Source organism: Mesitornis unicolor, unplaced genomic scaffold (assembly GCF_000695765.1).
Source record: "Mesitornis unicolor isolate BGI_N332 unplaced genomic scaffold, ASM69576v1 scaffold1805, whole genome shotgun sequence".
NCBI lineage: Eukaryota > Metazoa > Chordata > Aves > Mesitornithiformes > Mesitornithidae > Mesitornis > Mesitornis unicolor.
Genome location: NW_010184596.1, coordinates 85 through 20,363, shown reverse-complemented (window position 1 = coordinate 20,363; position 20,279 = coordinate 85). Strand labels below are relative to the sequence as shown.

The window sequence follows — 20,279 nt, the reverse complement described above, 5'->3', positions numbered from 1 at the left end:
GAAAGAGAAATAGAATAAGGGAGAGAGAACTATGTGGGATTGCCCCGGTTTGAGCTAAAAAGAATTTACTTTTCTGTTAAGTCTCTTCTAAGTGACTGTACTTTCTGAAACTAATGGCATGACCAACAAGGTATTCCCTCCCACAGGATTTTATATTGTTTTTTTTAAAAATACATATTTATATAATTGTATATATATGTATATAGTTGTATGTGCCCCTACGACATGCAATGCAGCTACAGAGATGCCACGGGCTACCACACTGAACTCCGCTGCTACTCTACCTCCCACAGCAAGCACTGCTGCTACACCAACAGCTCCTGTGACCACTGCCACTTGATCTGTAAATGTACAAGTCAACCCTGTGACCAGGAGTCAAGCGATCGAAAAGTCAGACCACCCAGTGAAAGGTGATGATACAGGAGAGGGTCCTTCTCAGACGGAGGAAAGCCCTACGAAAGACAGATCACCCAGTGAAAGATGACTCACAAGAGGGTCCTTCTCAAGAAAACCTGCCAGAAGATGATGATGAACCAGATAGCACAGTGGAAGATGATGGAGATCAAGGAGTGGGTCCTTCTAAAACAGACACAACACTGGATGATGAGGATGACCAGGGAGGGACTGTTCAGGCCTTATCCCTGAAGGACTTGTGAAATGTGAGAAAAGACTTTAGCCATCATGAAGGCGAGCCAGTTACCACCTGGTTGCTCTGATGCTGGGATAATGGAGCTGATACCATAGACCTGAATAGTAAACAAGCTAAGCAGTTGGGATCATTGGCCAGAAATGCAGACATTGCCGAGGCATTTGGGAACAAACAAAGAGTTCTCAGCCTCTGGAGATGACTCCTGTCAGCCGTGATAAACAGGTATCCCTTTAAGGACAATATTGAATGTCGCCTGAGCAAATGGACAACCATGGCCAAAGGTATGAAATACCTGAGAGAGTTAGCTGTGAAAGAAGTGGTCTACAGTAACTAGAAGGTAATTGTAAATCCTGATGAAATGCCAAGCAATCGACCTATGCTGCTGTGCAGAGTGCACCACTGATATATTCCCATACATTGTCAACAGTAATCTGCAGAGCAGATGTTGAAACACCAACTGTGAATGAAGTAGCTAACAAAGTACATCAGTATGAAGACAGTCTCTCTCGTCCCCTACACGCCTGCATCTCAACTGTGGGGAAAAGATAGCTATGGAAACCAAAGTGATGGCTAATGAAGCCAAGGAAATGGGTAAGGAAACCATGAACTTAATTCAAAGCTGTGTGACAGACTGCCCAAGAGCCAATTTTCCCCCTGAATGGACTCGCATTTCAGCTATTAGGAGAAGACGTACTCCTACAGGACCAGCTCAAGAGAAATGGAGCATGTCATGAGGTGCCGTGTGGTCTTTCCTGTGTGAGTACTCTCTGTACATGAGTAGATGGGCTGGAAAACTTCTCTACAGGTGCGAGTACGCCAGTTACAAGGTAAAATGAGTCGACGAGAAAGAGTTCCCAGGAGTTTGGCTGCTCCAGTCTACAGTGACCAGTTTTGTGGTTCAAGCAGATGAGCCTCAGATCCATACATGAGTAGAAGGAATGAAAACGTAATCAACACAAGCAACAGAAACCCGTTTCTCAACAGTCCCGTAAGTCACAATAACCCATTTATCAATGGCAGGTACGTTTGTGCTTAACACTAGTGGGGCCCTGCCTCAGCCAGGAGGAGGAGAGGGATAGCCAAGTTTATTGGAATTTGTGCACCCTAATGCCATCGAATCATCCAGGGACAGATCCATCATTATTTCTAGAGTGACAGGGTGATCTCAAAAACTGACTGTGTTAGAGGCTGAAGTGAGCCTAACTGGGGAAAGCACCCCATAGAACAATCTGTTAGAATGATTAGGAGCAGTTACAGTATTTAAACAAAGACATTTGGAATTGAAAGATGAGCAGTCAATTGAAATCTTGAGCTTAGCCCTTATGAGTCCTCAAAACCCTTTAGAATCATCATCAAAGGTAGAGGAGATTAAGGACCATGTGTACCCAGAGGTTTGGGCGACAGGAGTTCCAGGTAGGGCTAAATATGCAACATCGATAGTGATAGAACTAAAAGAAGGAGTTGGCCTGGTACGTCAGAAGCAATATCCTTTAAAATTGGAAGATCATAAAGGAATAGAAAAACCAGTTAATAATTTGATAAAGTATGGACTATTAGTGGAATGTAAATCAGAATATAATACTTCCATGTTACCAGCTATGAAGCCAGACAATGCTTATTGGGTAGTACAGGATTCGAGGGCAATAAATAAAATAGTTAAATAATTACATCCAGTAGTAGCTAATCCTTATACGCTGCTGACCAAGTTACAGATTAACCAAGAGTGGTTTACTGTATTAGACTTGAAAGATGCCTTCTTCTGCTTGCCCCTAGCCAAAGAATGTCAAAAGCTGTTTGCATTTGAATGGGAAAATCCTACCACAGGTAGGAAGACCCAACTCACTTGGGCAGTGTTACCCCAAGGTTTCGAAAACAGCCCAACCCTTTTTGGAAAGTAGTTGGCACGAGACCTTGAAATGTGGGAACCCCCTACGAACAGGGGAACCTGCTACAATATGTGGATGACCTATTAATAGCAACCAAATCAGAATCTGAATGTATTCAATGGACTATAAGTTTGTTAAACTATCCTAGACTAAACGAATATCAAGTTTCTCAACAGAAGGCCCAGATGATACAACGACAGGTGACACACTTAGGATACGAGATATCCAGAGGACAGCAGGAACTGGGAAGAGAAGGAAAGGAAGCCATCTGCAAAACCCCACTCAGGTAAAGGAGCTCAGAACCTTTCTGAGGATGATGCAGTAACCACCACCAATAACCTAATCGAGTCTCAACCTTTACCTGCGGGGACATCAGCTAAAAAGGCCGAGATTATTGCCTTGACTAGAGCATTGGAATTGGCAAAAGTGAAGAAAATAAACATATGGACGGTTTCTAAATATGCTTTTGGGGTTGTCCATGCCCAATCTGGAAAGAATGAGGATTGTTGACCACACAAGGAAAGCAGATCAAACATGCGAAAGAGATACTTCGCCTATTGGAAGCAGTACAATTGCCAGCTGAGGTCGCTATCATGCACTGCTGGGGACACCTGACAGGTAACACTGATCCAGAAAGAGGTAATCCAATGGCTGACTATGAGGCTAAACAAGCAGCAAGAATGCAGAGAGATCGAATTTTAATGTTAATCCCAGACAATAGAGATAGTGAACTAGATAGCCAAGAGAGTGTTGAATATTCTAAATCAGATCAAGAACTAATACAAGAACTAGGAGGACAAGTTTCTGAAAAAGGATGGGTTCACTTGAGTGATGGTAAGACTATTATACCTGCCAGAGCAATGTGGGAACTTGTCAAAGGGAAACGTGATAAAACACACTGGGGAGTGGATTCGTTATATAAATTTCTAAGTCAGAAATGGATAGGGAAGAATTTATATACCACAGTTCATCAGGTAACCCAACAGTGTGAAGTATGCTTGAGAAAAAAATCCTAACATTGGAAATTGGATACAGTTAGGCACCACTGGAAAAGGAAATACACCTGGAGATTGTTGGCAAGTGGATTTTTCTGAACTTCCAAGAAAAGGGGGGGTATAGATACCTATTGGTACTTACAGATACATTTTCTGGTTGGCCAGAGGCTTTTCCCTGTAGAACAAATAAAGCCAGGGAAGTGACAAAGGTACTGTTAAATGAAATAATACCTTGATTTGGAGTGCCCACTGTTATATCATCAGACAGGGGTACTCATTTCAATGCACAAGTGGTACAACAGGTTAGCAAATTATTGGGAATTAATTGGCAATTGCACACTCCATACAGACCACAGGCCAAGTGGAGAAAATGAAACATATGATAAAACAACAAATAGCAAAGATATGCCAGGAAGCAAATTTGCACTGGTATCAAGCCCTACCTACTGCACTACTTCGGATAAGGGCAAAACACCAAGGCAAAGAAAGTTTGAGCCTTTTTGAAATACTGCACAGAAGATCTTATCAAACTAGATACAGAGGGGAAGATTTGCGTCAATTAGGAAATAATTATTTACAAAACTAGACAATATCACTTGGAAAACAACTTGAGAAAATCAATAAACGTGTATTGGGAACCCAAAACAAAGGGTTAGACCATCCTATCCATTCAATGAACACAGAGTATTGGGCATATGTTAAAACTTTTTCAGGTGATCCACTGGAAGAAAAGTAGATGGGACTGTTCCAGGTATTGCTGACCACCTTTACTGCAGTAAAAATTAAGCACCAACCAGCATGGATACATTATTCTAGAATAAAGAAAGCAGGAAAATCATGGAAGTCAGAATCTTTGGGACCATTAAAATGAAAACTTTTCAGATAATGATAATGCTGTGTTTGGGATGTCTAAGATTTCCATGGGAACCAAATATCCATGTTAGTCTTATGGAAGAGAATCTGGGAAATATTTCAGGAAGAAAAACACAAAAGAATTTGCTATAGGATAAGAAAGAAGGGGGGGGGGCGGAAATGATAATGGAAAAGTACAGAAAACCCTCCAAAGCTAATGGAAAATGCCTTAGGGGACTTAAAACTTAGAAAACAAGGTCATAAACTATGTATACCTGACAGGTAGGGTAAATAATTAAATAGGATATCGAGTAGCTTAGGACAATTTGGAGAACTGCTTTGTTTAAGGTACAGGATGTATAGGAACAAGAGCAATGATGTATACCGAGCCAGGTCTGCAGGTGGTTATGAGGTCAGCACTACCTCTACGCATGCTCCAAGAGCAGGGTCACCAAGAGGACAACTGATGAAGCTGAAGATACGACCACCTGATGAAGACCACAACCGTGAAAATACCTCAGGATGACCACAGGAGGACACCTGTGGACCAGTGAAGAAAGGAGCCAAAATAGGCTGGACTTATGATAATTGGTTCTACGAAGAGAGGTGTTTATTTGGGGTAGTTAGGATGCCTATGTATTATAGTATAGGGAATAAAAAGAACCTGTATGTAACAACTAGTGGGAATCTCAGATGATTCTGAGAGGACACCAGCGCTGCATGAAAGAATACAGACTTAAACCTCTTGGGAGTCTAAGTTTTGTTTTCAGATCACCTCTCTGGAAATCAGTAGTTAGATCCGTTTTTCACCTTCTCCAGGTTGAGAAAGCCCAGCCATGCCCTCCTCTCCTGATATGCCATGTACGCCAGCTGCTGATGCTCTTAGCACACTTCCTCTGGCCTCTCCCCTATTTGTCTACATCCCTCTCACGGGGGGGCACCGAGATTTACCAGGTGCACTCTCCCAGTACCGAGAAGTGTAATGCTGGCTACACTTGCTAATGCAGCACGTGATGGGACAGATGACGAAAAAAAGCTTTGTCAGGGTATGCAGGCTTCATCCAAGGTTCTCCTGCACTGAAGTCCTCTGCTAGGGAGCCAGAAGTCAGCAAAATGCACAGGTAGAAAGAGGTAAGAAGCATGGACTTACCACATAAAAATACTACAAAGCTTTTTATTTTCCTCAATGAGGTACACATTACATGTAAAATGCCACCATCGCTTTACATGGCACACAGGCTAAATGAGAACATTGGACTTGGTGGGAAAAGGCACTACTTTGAAATGCTGGGCTCCCCACTTTGTTGCCAGGGAGGCTCAGCGGCAGAGACAGTAAGCACCCGGTAAGAACAGGAGAGTGGTTGCCACTAGAATCTGAAGTCTTCACAGCTTCCACTGCAGTTGCACAAGGGGAAACAACCTCATAATCTGTGAGCATCTATGAAATGTCCACTGCACAGTGCAGGAGGGTTTTATATACACTCCTACTCAAGCTATGAGGAAAGAGCGAGTCTGCTAACAGCAAGGCAATCTGGTAAAACTGACTTTAAGGAAAAATGTCTGCTTCACCTTTTGAAATCTGTCCTCCTAGTCCACTTTTGGAAAAGGTTTCTCAAGATCCACCTGAAGCACAAAATGGAGCAGAATACTTCCCAGCAGCCAATTCTACATAGCATGAGACCACAAGAGCTGGACGTGGTATGTGCACAAAACCCTGCTCAAATGGGAGCTGCACCTTCCCTCTGGCTGGTGGTATAGCACAGGGCTCTGTAAAAAAAAAATCTACCACATAAGAAGAAACGTAACCTCTTACCACTCTACAAGCCTCATCTTTGTGCCTTTCTCAGCACAGACCCAGTTAGACTGCTATTAGAAGCAGTTGGTGTTCAGGCAGAAATACCATCTCCTTTTATCAAGCACTGATTGCATCAGACAATGCGAATGTTCATAAATTACTGTTTGAGAAAGGCAGCTTTTTCCCAAGGAACAGCAGAATTTACGCAGGATCTGCAGCTCATGTAGTACAGGTTACTGTCCTGGTTCTACTGGGACCGTCACAGAATTCCATTTTCTGTTCAGCAGAGCTTGATTTAGTGAAAACAAGTTGGTATTATAGCTTTGCCTGGGATAGAGGTTTTTTTCCTCATAGTAGCTAGTGAGACTTTGTTTTGGATTCATGCTAAGAGGAATGTTAACAGTGCACGTTGTTTTGGTTCTTGCCAGCAATGTTTACACTAACTCAAGGGCCATTTTTTAGTCTTTGCCTTCACCTGTGTTCAGTTTCTTTTGAGGTTTTTCCCCCTGCCCTTCTCTCTGCACAAGATAGGGAAGGGAAGCAAAAGCCTGGGGTTTTCTGGGTTAGGTGACCCAGGTGTGATCCAAGCTGACCAACAGAATGTGCGCTATGCCGCAAACATCACACTCTATAAACTGGGGAGTTCGCTGGGGAGGGGCTCTTCTTTACTGTTGGTGGCCACCTCCATAAGGTCTGGCTTATACAGTTCCTGAGGCTTACCCTTCCTCTGCTGTGTTTTCATTGGTGCACATCCAGCAACTAATAATAATTTTTATTTCAGTTTAGTTTATTTTAATTATTAAATTGTATTATCTCAACTGATGAGTTCTTTCACTTTTACTCTTCTGATTCTCTCCCCCACCTCACCAGGGAGGAGGGGAGTGAGCAAGTGGCTGCATGGTGTTTAGCTGCTTGGCAGGTTAAAACACATCAGTTACAAAACCAAGATGTATTTTTTGTGATCAGAGAGGCAAATACTGAACAGAACAAAAAATAAAGACAGAAAAGCAGTACAGACCACAGCTGTGTTACATTTATAAAAATTAAAACTGTTCCTCTTCCTCCTCAGACCTCCAAAGAAAGCCACAACTTTGCTTGTTACTCAGTTTCAGGACAAAGTTTTGCCCTTCAAGTCTCAATAGCACTGTCTGGTATTGTCCCCTAATCCTAGTTATGCTGAAAAGCCCAGGCTGACTCCATTTTCCTCACACCCATCAGTGCCTGGCTAAGAAGGTGAACATTGCTTGTACGTCAAAACCCAAGTGTCAAGGAAACACTGAGGACAGAGGACTGAGTTGTAGTTTGATCAAACGGAGGTATTTCCTCGTAGTTTTTCCTTATTCTTCACTGAGTTCACCAGTATGGAAGTCTTTTAATTTCTCTGTATTTTAATATACAATTTTCCAGTGAGTTGGCTGCTCACAGTTTTTCTCTTTTTCACCACAAAATCTGTTGTAAGTTGTTTTTGGATCAAATCCCAAGATCTCCCTTTCCTCATGGATCCGGAAGGAAAATGTAGAAACTGAGGTGCCTATAAAATACCTGTAAAATAAAAATCAGAACAGGTTTATGAAGGGGGCCAGTTTTTAAAATATAAGTAATTGATTTCAGTCCAATGAACTTTAATACTCATTGAAATGATAATGAAATTATGTATTATATGAATACATTACAACTATTATACCTTTATTTTAATATATATACCAATTACATAGTATCATGTGATATATGATCTGTAAACAATTATATCTGGGTCAAAAACAATGTTCATTTTTGTGACAGAAAGGTCTGGCTCCTCAAAGAAAAGTCAAATTCACTACCGTGCGTGTGCGCAGATCCACTGGTCAATCACGGCCAAGCCCCCATCTTTGTAGATTTCCAACTCCTCCCAAGAGGGTTCAAACCTCACCATCTCAGGCAGCAGTTTCTTGAGCAATTCAATCTCTGGAAAAGGGAAAGATGCAAATTTATTTTAACAAGTTGCTGCTGTCATAAAGTGTTAAGTGTTAAAGGAAACCCCGGGTGAACAGTTATGAAGAAAGCAAAACCAAAATCTACCTACAAATTTTACGATGTTTGGCAAATGTCAGGGTATTATAGGCAGGGCGGGGGAGACAGTGGGGCAGAGACATGGTGCTCAAGGGGGGCAATTCTCAGGTGGTGGAGAAGCCTGCAAGGGGTAGAACAGATGCCACAACCAGCCCTGTTGCCTAATGCTACAAGGTAGATGTACTATGAGGCCTTTCTTGACAGCATACTCAGTATTAGTTATTGTGGATGCCAGGCACTGCAGGGTTATTCTAACATCACTTGTTGAAACAGATCCCTAGATGCTACCAGGTGCAGCCCTGGGATAAGACCTGGGAGGGGAACCCTATCCTTGGGGGTTTCTAAGCCTTGGCCACATACAGCCAGGTTCACGCCAGTCTGGCATTGGATGCAGCCAAGCGAAAGGCTGGGTGGGAGACTTCAGAGGACTCTTCCCACTAGCATGTCCGAGGCTCTCTGAAATGCTAAGAAAAGAGGTGGGATGGAATAAAGAGGAGGAACAACAAGGAAATGAAATTCCCAATTTCTCACCGTAGAGACTGTCACACCTCCTACGGGAAATACCAAATTAATGGTTTGATGCCAACTATTCAAGCTGGAAGGAAATGGCTGCCCAGTCCTGTTCAATTCCCCATTCAATGATGGAGGCATATGAACTTCCAGTCGTTCATAAAACCAAAGTGGTAACTGCGGCACTCATTGTCAAAAGTTATCAATCCTAAACAGACTATCATTTGCCTACCCTCCTCAACAGCATCCGTGGCTACAAAAACTTTTTCAAGTTTATGCATCTCCAAGAGACTGTGGATTTTCTTTACTGCTCCGTGTAGGGAAGGCACGTCTTCTCTGTGACCCCAGACGAAGTCTTTCCTTCTGAGATGAACCCCAAGGTATGGACCACCTACAGCTGTGCCCATTTTAACCTAAGAGAGAAAGATCAATAAACCTTAAAACTTGAGAGCACCACTGTTCATTCACACTGAAAAGGCCTGAATGCATAATCTCTGGAGAAGGCACTGAATTACTCTAGTGGCAGAAAGTAATTTTAAGGTATGGATTGGCAGTATTTTGGGACACTTACTGCAGTGTTTCACTCTTGGGTGCCCTGCATCATACAAGAGAAACTGAAGTGCAAAAATCTTTAAGTAAAAATTGCTCTCCTTGACCAAATCCCCAGCTGGGAGTTTGCACCTGAACTTTATACCCATAGATGATGCTGAATAAAAGAAGAAATACAAGTTTCCTTGTAATAAGGGTTACAAATCTGGCATCCAGAACCAGTCAGTAACATCTCAACAGACTCTGTTAACTCATGTCACACAGAGAGCGGAGGGCACAGCAGGAACATGCACCCTCACCTTGATCTGAGCAGGAAGAGCTAGATTCACATCTATCTTCCAAAATTCCCTGCGGTGTACAGCCAGGAGTACACAAGTAATTTCAAATATATGTCTATATTACATTTGTTATGGGAAACAGACCATTATTTTACCTTCATCTGTGTCCAGTCCTCCTTGTAATGAGTCCTGTCCGCCTCATCCGTAGATTGAAGATATTTGTTTCTAAACTCATCTCCCACTACACGGAGGTGTTTAGCAAACACCATACTCCGACGGGTCTGTTGGAATAACAGCATATGTGAAGTCAGAAAAAGAGAGAGCTAAAAATAACTAAATGGAGATAGTTTCACATACATGGAGCTTCCAGGATGCAGTTACTTCTGAAAGACGCATGCAGCACTACAAGCAACAACTTCTAACCTTTCATCTGAGCTTTAACTTTTTAATCCTAATCATACCCACAGTTACAACCAGTATACTCATCTGGCTGGGAAATACACAGCTGTACAGAGTAGACTTGTTATTTACACAACAGAATACATTATATACCAAATCAAACATTCAAGCAATATACCTCACCTTTGAAAACAGAAGTTAGACAAAGACTTTAGCTTGCAAAACACCCATAAGAATAAAACCTGCTTAAAAAAACCCATGCAGCTAGTGACAGACACTCCTATCAGATTCAGTGGAAAAGTGACAAAAAAGGAATTATTTCCTCCACCTGTGACTAAAAACCTCTTTCAAAGATTTTGTGATGCAGTTACCACTGCACAGAGTGACACAAGAAAACGAAGGGAATCCCATGTGACTTACATTGCTTACAAAGGACACTTGCCAGTTTGGTCTAATTCTTAATCTTATACAAGTCTGTAGTCTGTCGTCTGACGGGCACCAAATATGATGCAATTAAAACACCTCTCTTCAATTTCCAGCAGACTCTCTTCTCTCTGCATGTCAAATCCCACAGTGGACAGTTTGCTAGGCAGCAGAGAAGCCAGGCAGAGCATCACTGGTACTCCAAGACACAGCCACACTGATAGTGCCTTCGCCTTACTCTAGCAAAGGGGCAGAAACTAGGATCTTTCAGCTTTTTTTCACCTTTTCCCAGAGCAGCTATTTCTCCATATGCCATTCTCGCTGTGGTTAAACTGGTTTCTTCTCTATGTCATTCAAGAAGACACGGAAAAATTTAGTCTTCTGTAACATTCATCACACCAGTACCTGGAGATCCACACCCCTCTAAATATTTCATTTCAGTACAAAGCCTGCTCTTCTAGCATCTTTGAAGAGAACAGCACTGGCTTTCTAATCCCACCCCAAATCCTCCAGCAAAACATTTATATGAAGGGAGAATGTATACACTGTCTGCTGCAGAATGCTCACACTGCAGTTCAGAGAGGCATTCTCCCCTCTTTTTTGTAATACGTCAACACAACACAACCCTGTCCAGTCAAGTCACTGGGTTCCTTACTCAAGATGTGATGAACATGGGATGCCCAAGAGACACCAAATGCGTATGCAACACATGCAGTGCACCGGGGAGGACAATAAACATCTTTGAATGCTGTGCTTGTGTCAAACACCTCATCCAGACAGATGCCATAACTGCCATGTCATCTTTGGCATCCAGGCAGTACGCTGTGCCAAGTTTTTCCTGAGCACAAAGCACTCCTCTGACAGCAGCTGTTCTGGATGAACACTTATTTTGCAACAGCATATGTAAAAGGGAAAACAAACTGTATCTGGTTATCCTCTTACTTAAAGTGTATGTTTCAAACCTGCACCTGTGATATTGTCACCCTTTCCACCTACCTCCAAGTTTTGCTTCTTTTCCGTTTTCTCTGCATAGAAATAAACAACACAGAAGGGAGAGATGCTTCTCAGAGGTGCATGGAAAAAACCAGTAAGCCATGGACCCAAGCTGTATCAAGACAACTTCTGTTTGGATATAAGGCAAAACCTCATGCCCACAGGAGCGGCACAGCCACTGGACAGGCCCCAGAGAGGTGATGAATCGCCATCTGTGGGGACTTTCTGCCTTCAGCTGGTCACAGCCCCAAACCACCAGGTCAAGTTCTGGAGTGGAAACCTCAAGGTAGGGCTGCCAAGATACATCCTCACCTGATTTTTCCTGTGATTCTAAGTTTAGGAAAACAAACAAACTGACTAACTAACTCTGTGTTGGTTATACTTCTTTTCAAGTACATAAATTAAATTAATAGTACAGATCCTCTTATTTTTTGAGATCCGTCCCTGCAAAATGGTGAAACCAAATGCAAAACTGCAGCTTTTCCAGAGTTGTCCTTAGAGAACTTTCTGCTTCCATACGGATAGTAAAGAGCTCATGTGGTCTACATGCTACCCTGATGCTCTGCAAGGGATTCAACAGTTGCTCCTAAACCATTTTTGGAGGTCTTTCCTGCTCTGTGGTCATTCAACCATTAAGAACCCCAAAACACCACCTTTCAGCTTGCAGTGGTAGAGAAGCCTAGACAAAAATGGTGACAACAATGAGAAAAACGCAGCTTCAAATATTTCTGGACACCAAAGACATAGGTTGGTTGCACAGGGAAGCTGGCTTGTTACAATTTTAAAACTTCTTTTAAACAAGAAAGCATATGTTAGCAAGATTTATAATGACCTCCAGATGTTATCAAGAGATTAAGAATAAAACCACCAGACATCATGCAGGGAGGTAAAACAAACACATGAGAGTATTTTCTGAATAATAACAGAATAATAGTTCTAAATAATTTTGAGACAAGTTTAAATTGTTGAGACAATGTTTCAAGTGTCACTATTAAGAAAGGTGTGTTATGGATCCATATGGATTTCATGTCTGCTTTTTCAAGACTACAAGTCAGACTCAGAAATGATACATGGGTTGCATTTCTCTGTTTGGAAAGTCACTCTCAATGAAAAATTCATAGTTATCAAACAGCTGTTTGGTCTGCTTCTGAAAAATATGGCAAATACCAAGTGAAGAACCAGCTGTTTATATCTGACAAGACTGAGGTTTTTTATTCAACTTGCTTGAGAGTCACTTTTCTCTTAGAAATTTTAACTATATCAAGCACTCCATATCATGTTCCATTTTCCTGTGGCTGAACCTCAGTCTTAAAACTTTTGCCACAGGAATTATTTTACCATAAACCCTTGACTGGGGTCTCCTATAAAGTGCTCAGTGTTACCTTGAAACCTGTGGGAAATTTGCCATCAAAGCCAATGGGGAGACAGAACAACACTGCGTGCTTTCAGGAATTCTTTTGAAAAGTCTAATCTTGATGCTGACTAGACAAGAAACTGCATAAAGGCAGTTCCCTTCTGATTGCAGATGTGTTGCATAGGGGAGGTCCTTCTAAACACCATGCCCTGCAGCACTGAGTCTTTGGACCAATTTCCTGAATTAATCCACAGCATATCTTTAGCATACACCGCTGAAACACAAGACACAAGTTACTTTCAAGAAAAGAAACCCGAGGCAAAACTGAAACACAGATTGGTTATTGAATTTTTATCAGAACCAAAGAGAAAGTCTAGAGAAGCTAACTGGAAAATACTCACATTCCAATAATCTTTCCCTCCGTAGTGGTCATGAAGAAGGTTTTCAGCTCTGTCTAACATCACTGACCTATTAAAAATTGTAAAACTGAGTGCAGTTTCCTTGGGAATAGAATTTACATTACATTTCTTTACACAGTTGCCAGGATAAAGCACAGATTATGATCTGCTTGCAAAGGGAGCACAGAGAATGAGGGATAGGCTGCCAAGCTGTTCTGTATAAAGCAAATTGGGACACATAGCCTGTTGGGGAGAGAAGGAAACTATGCTGCTCTGTGTTCCTGCTCTCTTCCTTAACAAACAGTACTCCTAATTGTGACAGTTAAACCCAAACAAGCATTAACAGTCCCTCACGTAGTTCTCACAGTAGCTGCTGCTGGAGAACTAAGATTGCCAGCAGGGAGAGTGATCCAAAGGGGAGAAGCAACCTATGAGATGATGCTCAGCCTTGGAGCATGTGAGAACCTCTTGAAGGAAGCAAGAGTCATGCTCACAGAAGCAAAACCAGAGGTGTTTTCCACATGTGGAATAAAATGTCCTACAGTAAAACAACAGATCGAGGCACACAGGCACTAAACAAACTGTGTGAACAACTAAGTACAAACTTTAAAATGAAAACTTTACCTTAACATTAAAACAGTCTGTGCTTTTCAAAAATACACGCAGTTCAGGAGTGTGCACTGGAAACGTAACTGCACTGTCCAAGTTCTCAGAAGCAGAAATGATTTTGAGAGTTTTGACTAGCAAAGGGCATAGAGGATGTAGGCTTAGTTTGTGCTCTGAGCACACTAAATGTGAGTGAACACACAGAGGAATGCATCTGCTGAAGGGGGTCAAAGTCATTATCTGGATCTTCTTCTAAAATTAGAGGAAGCAAATAACCAATCAACTTCAGATAAAGAACTGGACTCTTGCACATAGGGCTACAAATAATCTGGAAAGCAGACTAGACTGTGTTGGTGGAGAAGCAGCACTACATCTAAGAGGAAGCCTGCAGGTGAATCAGATTAATAATCTAAATGTAGCATGAACATTCCTGTAAGTGACCAGACCCAAAGAGTAACAATACAGTATTAAGACCATACAACTGATTATCTGGTCAAAAGAGAAATATGGGAAACCAGAAAGGCCACAGTGCACAAATCACCATAGTGACTGGAGATTCTGGCTATCCCCAGGTAGGTTGGGCAAATGTCATAGCACGACGTGGCTAAGCAACTGCAGTGAGACACTGTCAAAGAGAGTCCCATGAACCAACTGGGCAGGGAGTAGCTTCTGACATCATCTTGAGCAGCAGCAGCAAGACACGGACCAAAACCTCATGGTGGAAGAACTACTCTGTGACAGCAGCCAGAAATGTCCTCATCTTCAACATCCTACTGGATCAACAACGGCCAAAGGAAAGCTACTGCAGCTGCACTGTTTCAAAAAGGGGACTATGGAAAAATGCAGAAGGAGTGTCCAAGCAAAGAAAACAGAAAGACTCCCAAACACCATGAGGTTAAACAGAAAAAGACAATAAAGAAGGTAAACAAGAAATAAAGGTCTTCAATCTAATGACAGATCTGCCTTCCAATAAAAGGAAAAAGGAAATTAAAGGCATAACAAGCAGAGACATGACAGAAACAGCTAATGTAATTTTTTGGAGCTATGTGGAGGAGGAGCTGGAACGATTCACATGCCAGAACTATTTTTTACAGGGGAACTCATCAGAGGATGCATCTCAAACCAAGGCATCCATAGGAATTGTTCGGTAACACCGGCCAATATTCACCTACCAGTTGTCAAGGAACTCAAACATGAAGCAGCTGCATGACTAATTCTGGTATGCGACTCCTCGCTTAAAGCTGCAACACAGCAAATGTGATGTCAGTTTTCTAAAAATGCACTTGGGGGGTCTGGGATGCAACAGGGTGGTAAACGTGATGTCAGTACTGGACAACTTAATAGCATCTATTATAAAAATACACAGAATTACTGGATACCTAAAGTAAACTGGAGAAGTATCAGCATGGAGCTCTGAATTTTGACCAATCAGAGCACTCTGAAGACATAAGCGCATAAGAAAAATTTCACTGATATTGCCTATACAGATTTCCTGACAGTCTTCATTAAAGACTTTTAAGAAAACTTAACAGCACTGGTACAGGAGACAGGGTCCTTGCGTGGATTAAAAAAAGTTTAAGGATGGAGTAAATGTCCAGCTCTTATTGTAGAGGGAAGTCACAAGTGAAAGGGATCTGCTTTTCACCATATTCCTAAACAACTTACAAAAGGTGCAAAGAACTTTGGGGTGACACAGCTTGCCAATCATTTTAAATTGCTCAGAGCAGCAAAGACAAAGGCCAATTGTGAAGAATTACAGAACTGTGATGACTGGCCAATAAAGTGGCAGATTAATTGTAATAAAGGGGTGCAACTAGTTAAAAAAAATACTGGCTTCATCTGATAGCTAAAGTGCTAGATGCTCAGGAATGAGGACAGTTTGATGTAAGTGTCAAGTCAACAATCATCAAAAGTCAAAAAAAGGAACCTGTATATTATGAATTACCAGAAAAAGAAGAGAACACTAAACAGAGCATGTTATTATACTCCTATTTAATGGGGTTACCCCCCTCAGTGTGCAGGATCCAGGTGAACTGTAAAGGTTCAGAGAACGGCAGCAAGGATGACCAAAGGCATGGAATGGCTTTCACATGAAGAACAACTAATGAAGCCTTTTCGTACTGCAGAGGAGATAACCGAGGGGGTAATAGGATAGAAAGATGTAAAATTGTGCATGGCATGGAGATGAATATGGAAGAGTTGTTCATTCACTGTCTCTTCCACTACATGAACTAAGGGACGTTAGATGAAACTTAGAGGTAGGAGTTACAATAGGAGGTGGATTTTCATAGGATGCACAGTTAAGCTCCAGAACTTTTAGGTCTTGTCCCAAGATTTTGTGGTTGCTAACAGTGTGCATAGGGGTTCAAAGGGAAGCTTGCACAGATCCACAGATAAGAATATCACTTTTGGCTCAGAAGGTCTCTCCAACCACAAATCTGACGGTTGTGACAGGACTCAGTGGAGGCATTACACACACTTGCCCAGTTTTTATACTTTTCCTCTGGCATCTGATTTTGGCCACTCTTGGATTTCACACACTGAACTATGTTCAGCCTGGAGAAGAGAGGCTCCTGGGGGACCTTACTGTGGCCTTCCAGTTCCCAAAGGTGTCCTATAGGAAAGCTGAGGAGGGACTTTTTACAAGGGCAGGTAGCAACAGAACGAGGGGGAATGGTTTCAAACTGAAAGAGGGTAGATTTAGACTAGATATTAGGAAGAAATTCCTTACTGTGAGGGTGGTGTGGCCCTGGCCCAGGTTGCCCAGGGAAGTTGTGGATGTCCCCTCCCTGTCAGTGTTCAAGGCCAGGTTGGTTGGGGCTTTGAGCAGCCTGGTCTGGTGGGAGGTGTCCCTGCCCATGGCAGGGGGTTGGACTGGATGATCTTTAAGGTCCCTTCCAACCCAAACCATTCTGTGATTCTATGATTGACTTTAACAAGAACCACTAGTTCTAACATCAACAACTGTAGCTGTTCTTCCATTGCTGTTATGTGGGTACTTCTCCCTGCTTGTATCTGACTGAGAAATGTGATCTTGCGGATAATGCACCCGGTCTATGTGTCAGGAATGCTTGGGCACCACTCCTAATTTTTCTCTTGACCTTCCTCATCACCAGACCTTTGACAGTTGCCACAAAAGGGTTAACTGTAGGGCTAAACATGGAGACTTCTATAGCTTATTTAATCCAGTTTTCTGCTGTCACTGGGAAAGACTACTGTGTAACTCCTGTAAACAGAACACCATTCCTGTTAAAAAGCGGGACTTTGCATCCTCTGCTCCCAGCGGGAGGTACTAAAGAACACCACTGCTCTGCTTAAAGGAACCTTCATCGCATTTCCAATTAAATTGTATTGATGTCAATTTTTTAAATATTTTTGCTCTGATGGCAAAACTGCACTTCACCTTACACAGTTTGTGTTTCTCCTAGAGATTTATTCCCTTGATGTATTCATAGACAGTGATTATTTCCACTTCCTGGTCTCCCCTGTACCACAGTGGCTTTTGCTTTGCTACAATGTCTTCAATTGTAACAGCTGACTGGGATAACGCAAGTGTGCTCCATCTCTCATACAAGAGCTTTCCTTTTATCCCTCATTATCCTGGTGGTATCTCAGAGCAGAAAGACAAAACACACTGCTTTTTTTCTCTAAATCCAGCTCACACCACAGAGGAAGGACATCACAGGAGACCAGGCACTACACCTCATGATCTGAGACTTGGGCTTGGGAAACACTGATTCCACTCTGTTCGTTCCCTCTAAACCCAGCATGGCAAGGTAAAGGAAGGAAACGTAAACACAGGGTGGCAAGGACATTTAGCTACCTGAGAGTACGAAGGAGCTCAGGGCTATTTCCTCTTAGGTTTTAGCACTGCAGCATTTAATGTAACTTACAGTTAGGTGTTTCTCACAGAGTACATCCCTTTGGTAATGATTTTAGTGGATGACAATAACTCAGTGATGAAGTACCACAACAGTGGGATATAGCCTATAACTTTCCCCTGCTCTTCCCACTTGGCAATGGTTTGTGGGCATGCAATACAACAATAAATAGTAACACAAGGCAACTCACTGTGCTGAAGTGTTCTTCAGAAGGATGGGAGCCACAATAGAGGCAGATCCTTGGACAGACAAACAAGAAATGTTTAGGCCCCGTGTTTCCTCGTAACCCCAGAACCATCCCCTAAAAGGGAACACAAAGTATCGGTTCATATGTATTTTCACATTTCATATTTTCAATATATCAACATTTTGTATTTAAAATTAATGCCATATATAATGAAACAAATACAGCACACCCTAGAAAGATTATATATAATGTAAATAAACCAGCCCACTCCTTTACACTGTTTTTTTTGGGTGAAACAACTTCCAAAAATTTGATCTTCTAGTACCAATATAACATTTTGTGATTGATGGGGCTTTGAAAACAAAGTGAACCCTGAGCACCCAGAGATTCACACACAACACTACAATAACTGCTCAAGTCTGTTCTGTTAGAGTAGGCAAATGTCTCATTGAATACAACTAAAAAGAAGACTGAAAGGACTGATAGATGTTACCTGTAGTAATCATGTTTGTCTTTGGAGTACATAAGCTGATCAATGCATGGCCTTTCATCTATTTTTTCTTCCCATGTTCCTTCTTTCCATCCTTCTGCGTAGCCTTGTAGGACATAAATTTGTTCAATAAAGGGCCCACCTGACTCTGCGCAGAACAAAAAGCAAAGCATTTGTAAGTATGAAAAAAACACACGATAAAAGCGTGAACTAGCATTACTTGCAGTTAAAAATCTGCTAGAAATGCTAATATTACACTACACTCTCTCTTGTCTGCTTTCCCATTAAAGACAGGAAGTTCTACCTCAACCAGAAAAGCTAGAAGGGTCAAGGGATGCGACAACCTGCTACTCCCACCCAGTTATGTGTGATTTAACATGCCAAATGGAACTGAATCACCATGGAAATGTAAATTTAAAAGCTGGGAAGTACATGCCATGAAGCACAGAGGTTTTGACTGCTGTAGGTAGCTGCTATGGGAAGAGGGCCTCCAAGAAAATGACAAGTACACGGCCTACTTCCCCTTAATTTCATGGTTTCTAAATGCTTTTTCCTAAACGCAGGGGACAATGATCCCTTCACAGCTCTTTGCAGAGTTGTGACATTTGGTGGCCTTGATTTCCTTTGCTGAAAAAGTCTGTGACACTGCTGCAGATTTTGGCATTTGGGTGTTACCACAATGTGACATTAAATCTTAAAGGAATCAGCTTCACGGTTTCCATATTCTCAGGGAAAGCCTTTCTCTTATATACCATTCTGAACACAGAAAGCAGGAAATAAGTATTTTGACTATGTGCAGCATCAACAACAAAAATTTAAGATCACTGAAGAAACCACTGTACAGCTTTTACTGTCCATCTCCAGAAAAAGCTGGCTTGTCTGTATTGTGACAGAGAGCTGCAGGCTACCTCAGTCTCCTTCCAGGGTTGTTACTAATGGCTAAAATTATGCAGAAGTATCTGTAACTTTAACCACAGGCACTAACTGTCTCTGGGTTCCCTAAGAAGTCAAGGGGATGACAGTGCTACATCAAATGAGCTGCCAAGTAATAGGGTTACTTCACACTAGTCGTTTGTTACTCAGCATGATTCTTTCCCAACCCTCCTCTCACCACTTTTAACTTCTTTCAAATTCAAGTATAAGGCTAAACCTGTGAAGAAAACACCTCAAATATTTAGTCAATTGTAGATTGTACAATTCCATACTCGACCTGCAAGGAACTGCTCATATTCAATGACAGGGATGTTCCGGTTGAGGCTTGGGAGATCGAAGAACTCAGACCAGGGGATCCGGACCTGAAGGATGTCGGGGCTCTGCCAGTGATAAAGACGTCCCCAAGGAGGCAGAACTAACACCCAGTTTTCACTTTTCAGCAAGGTTTTTAGAAGGGAAGCAATGCGAATATAGACATCTCTGCGAAGGTTAAACCCTTCAGGGGGATTTACATCATACAAAAGGTATCTGGGGAGAACAAAGCAACATAGTTACTTCAAGGAGTTTAAACCTTTTGCTTTTCTTTTTTACCCCCCAATCACGTGGCTCAACTCTGCTTCTCTTTCATGAGTTTGTGGGACTCAGAAGACTGATGGGGACAAAGCAGGGATAGGCAGAGCAGTGTGCGCTGCAGGGGCTGGGGGAGACCACCAGGGCCTCCTTGCAGAACATAATCAACAACAGAACATCATGCCATGAGCCTTTGCTGCAGTGGGGCGGGACGTCGAGGCCCAAGAAGTGAAACCCCTCGGATGTCTTGTATATCCCAAGGGTCGTGTGGTGAGAATGGTGAAATGACTCGCATGTCACTCGAGCTAATTCCTCTGAGCTGAATATGAAGGTGGGAGGACCCGTTCAGGAGGGACATGGGGAAAGGGTGCATGTCACCTGGCAAACTGATCCACACAGCACCAGCAGGTAAAGGAGTTTTTTTTCCCCCCCAGCCGATGGCTCAGACACATGGCAAGTCCCCTGTGGGGGGATCTCGCCGT

General features: G+C 42.3%; 1 protein-coding gene across 1 annotated transcript; it reads right to left on the bottom strand.

Moving 5' to 3' along the window:
* Window positions 1-7,358: 7,358 nt before the first annotated feature.
* Window positions 7,359-19,755, bottom strand: POFUT2 (protein O-fucosyltransferase 2; the record flags this gene model as incomplete). The annotated part of the gene is made up of 8 exons (XM_010184495.1): window positions 7,359-7,719; window positions 7,998-8,121; window positions 8,969-9,149; window positions 9,719-9,844; window positions 13,134-13,200; window positions 17,808-17,918; window positions 18,298-18,442; window positions 19,505-19,755. Coding segments are annotated over 8 exons (1,159 nt in total), but the record flags the coding sequence as incomplete, so codon positions are not given.
* Window positions 19,756-20,279: the final 524 nt, after the last annotated feature.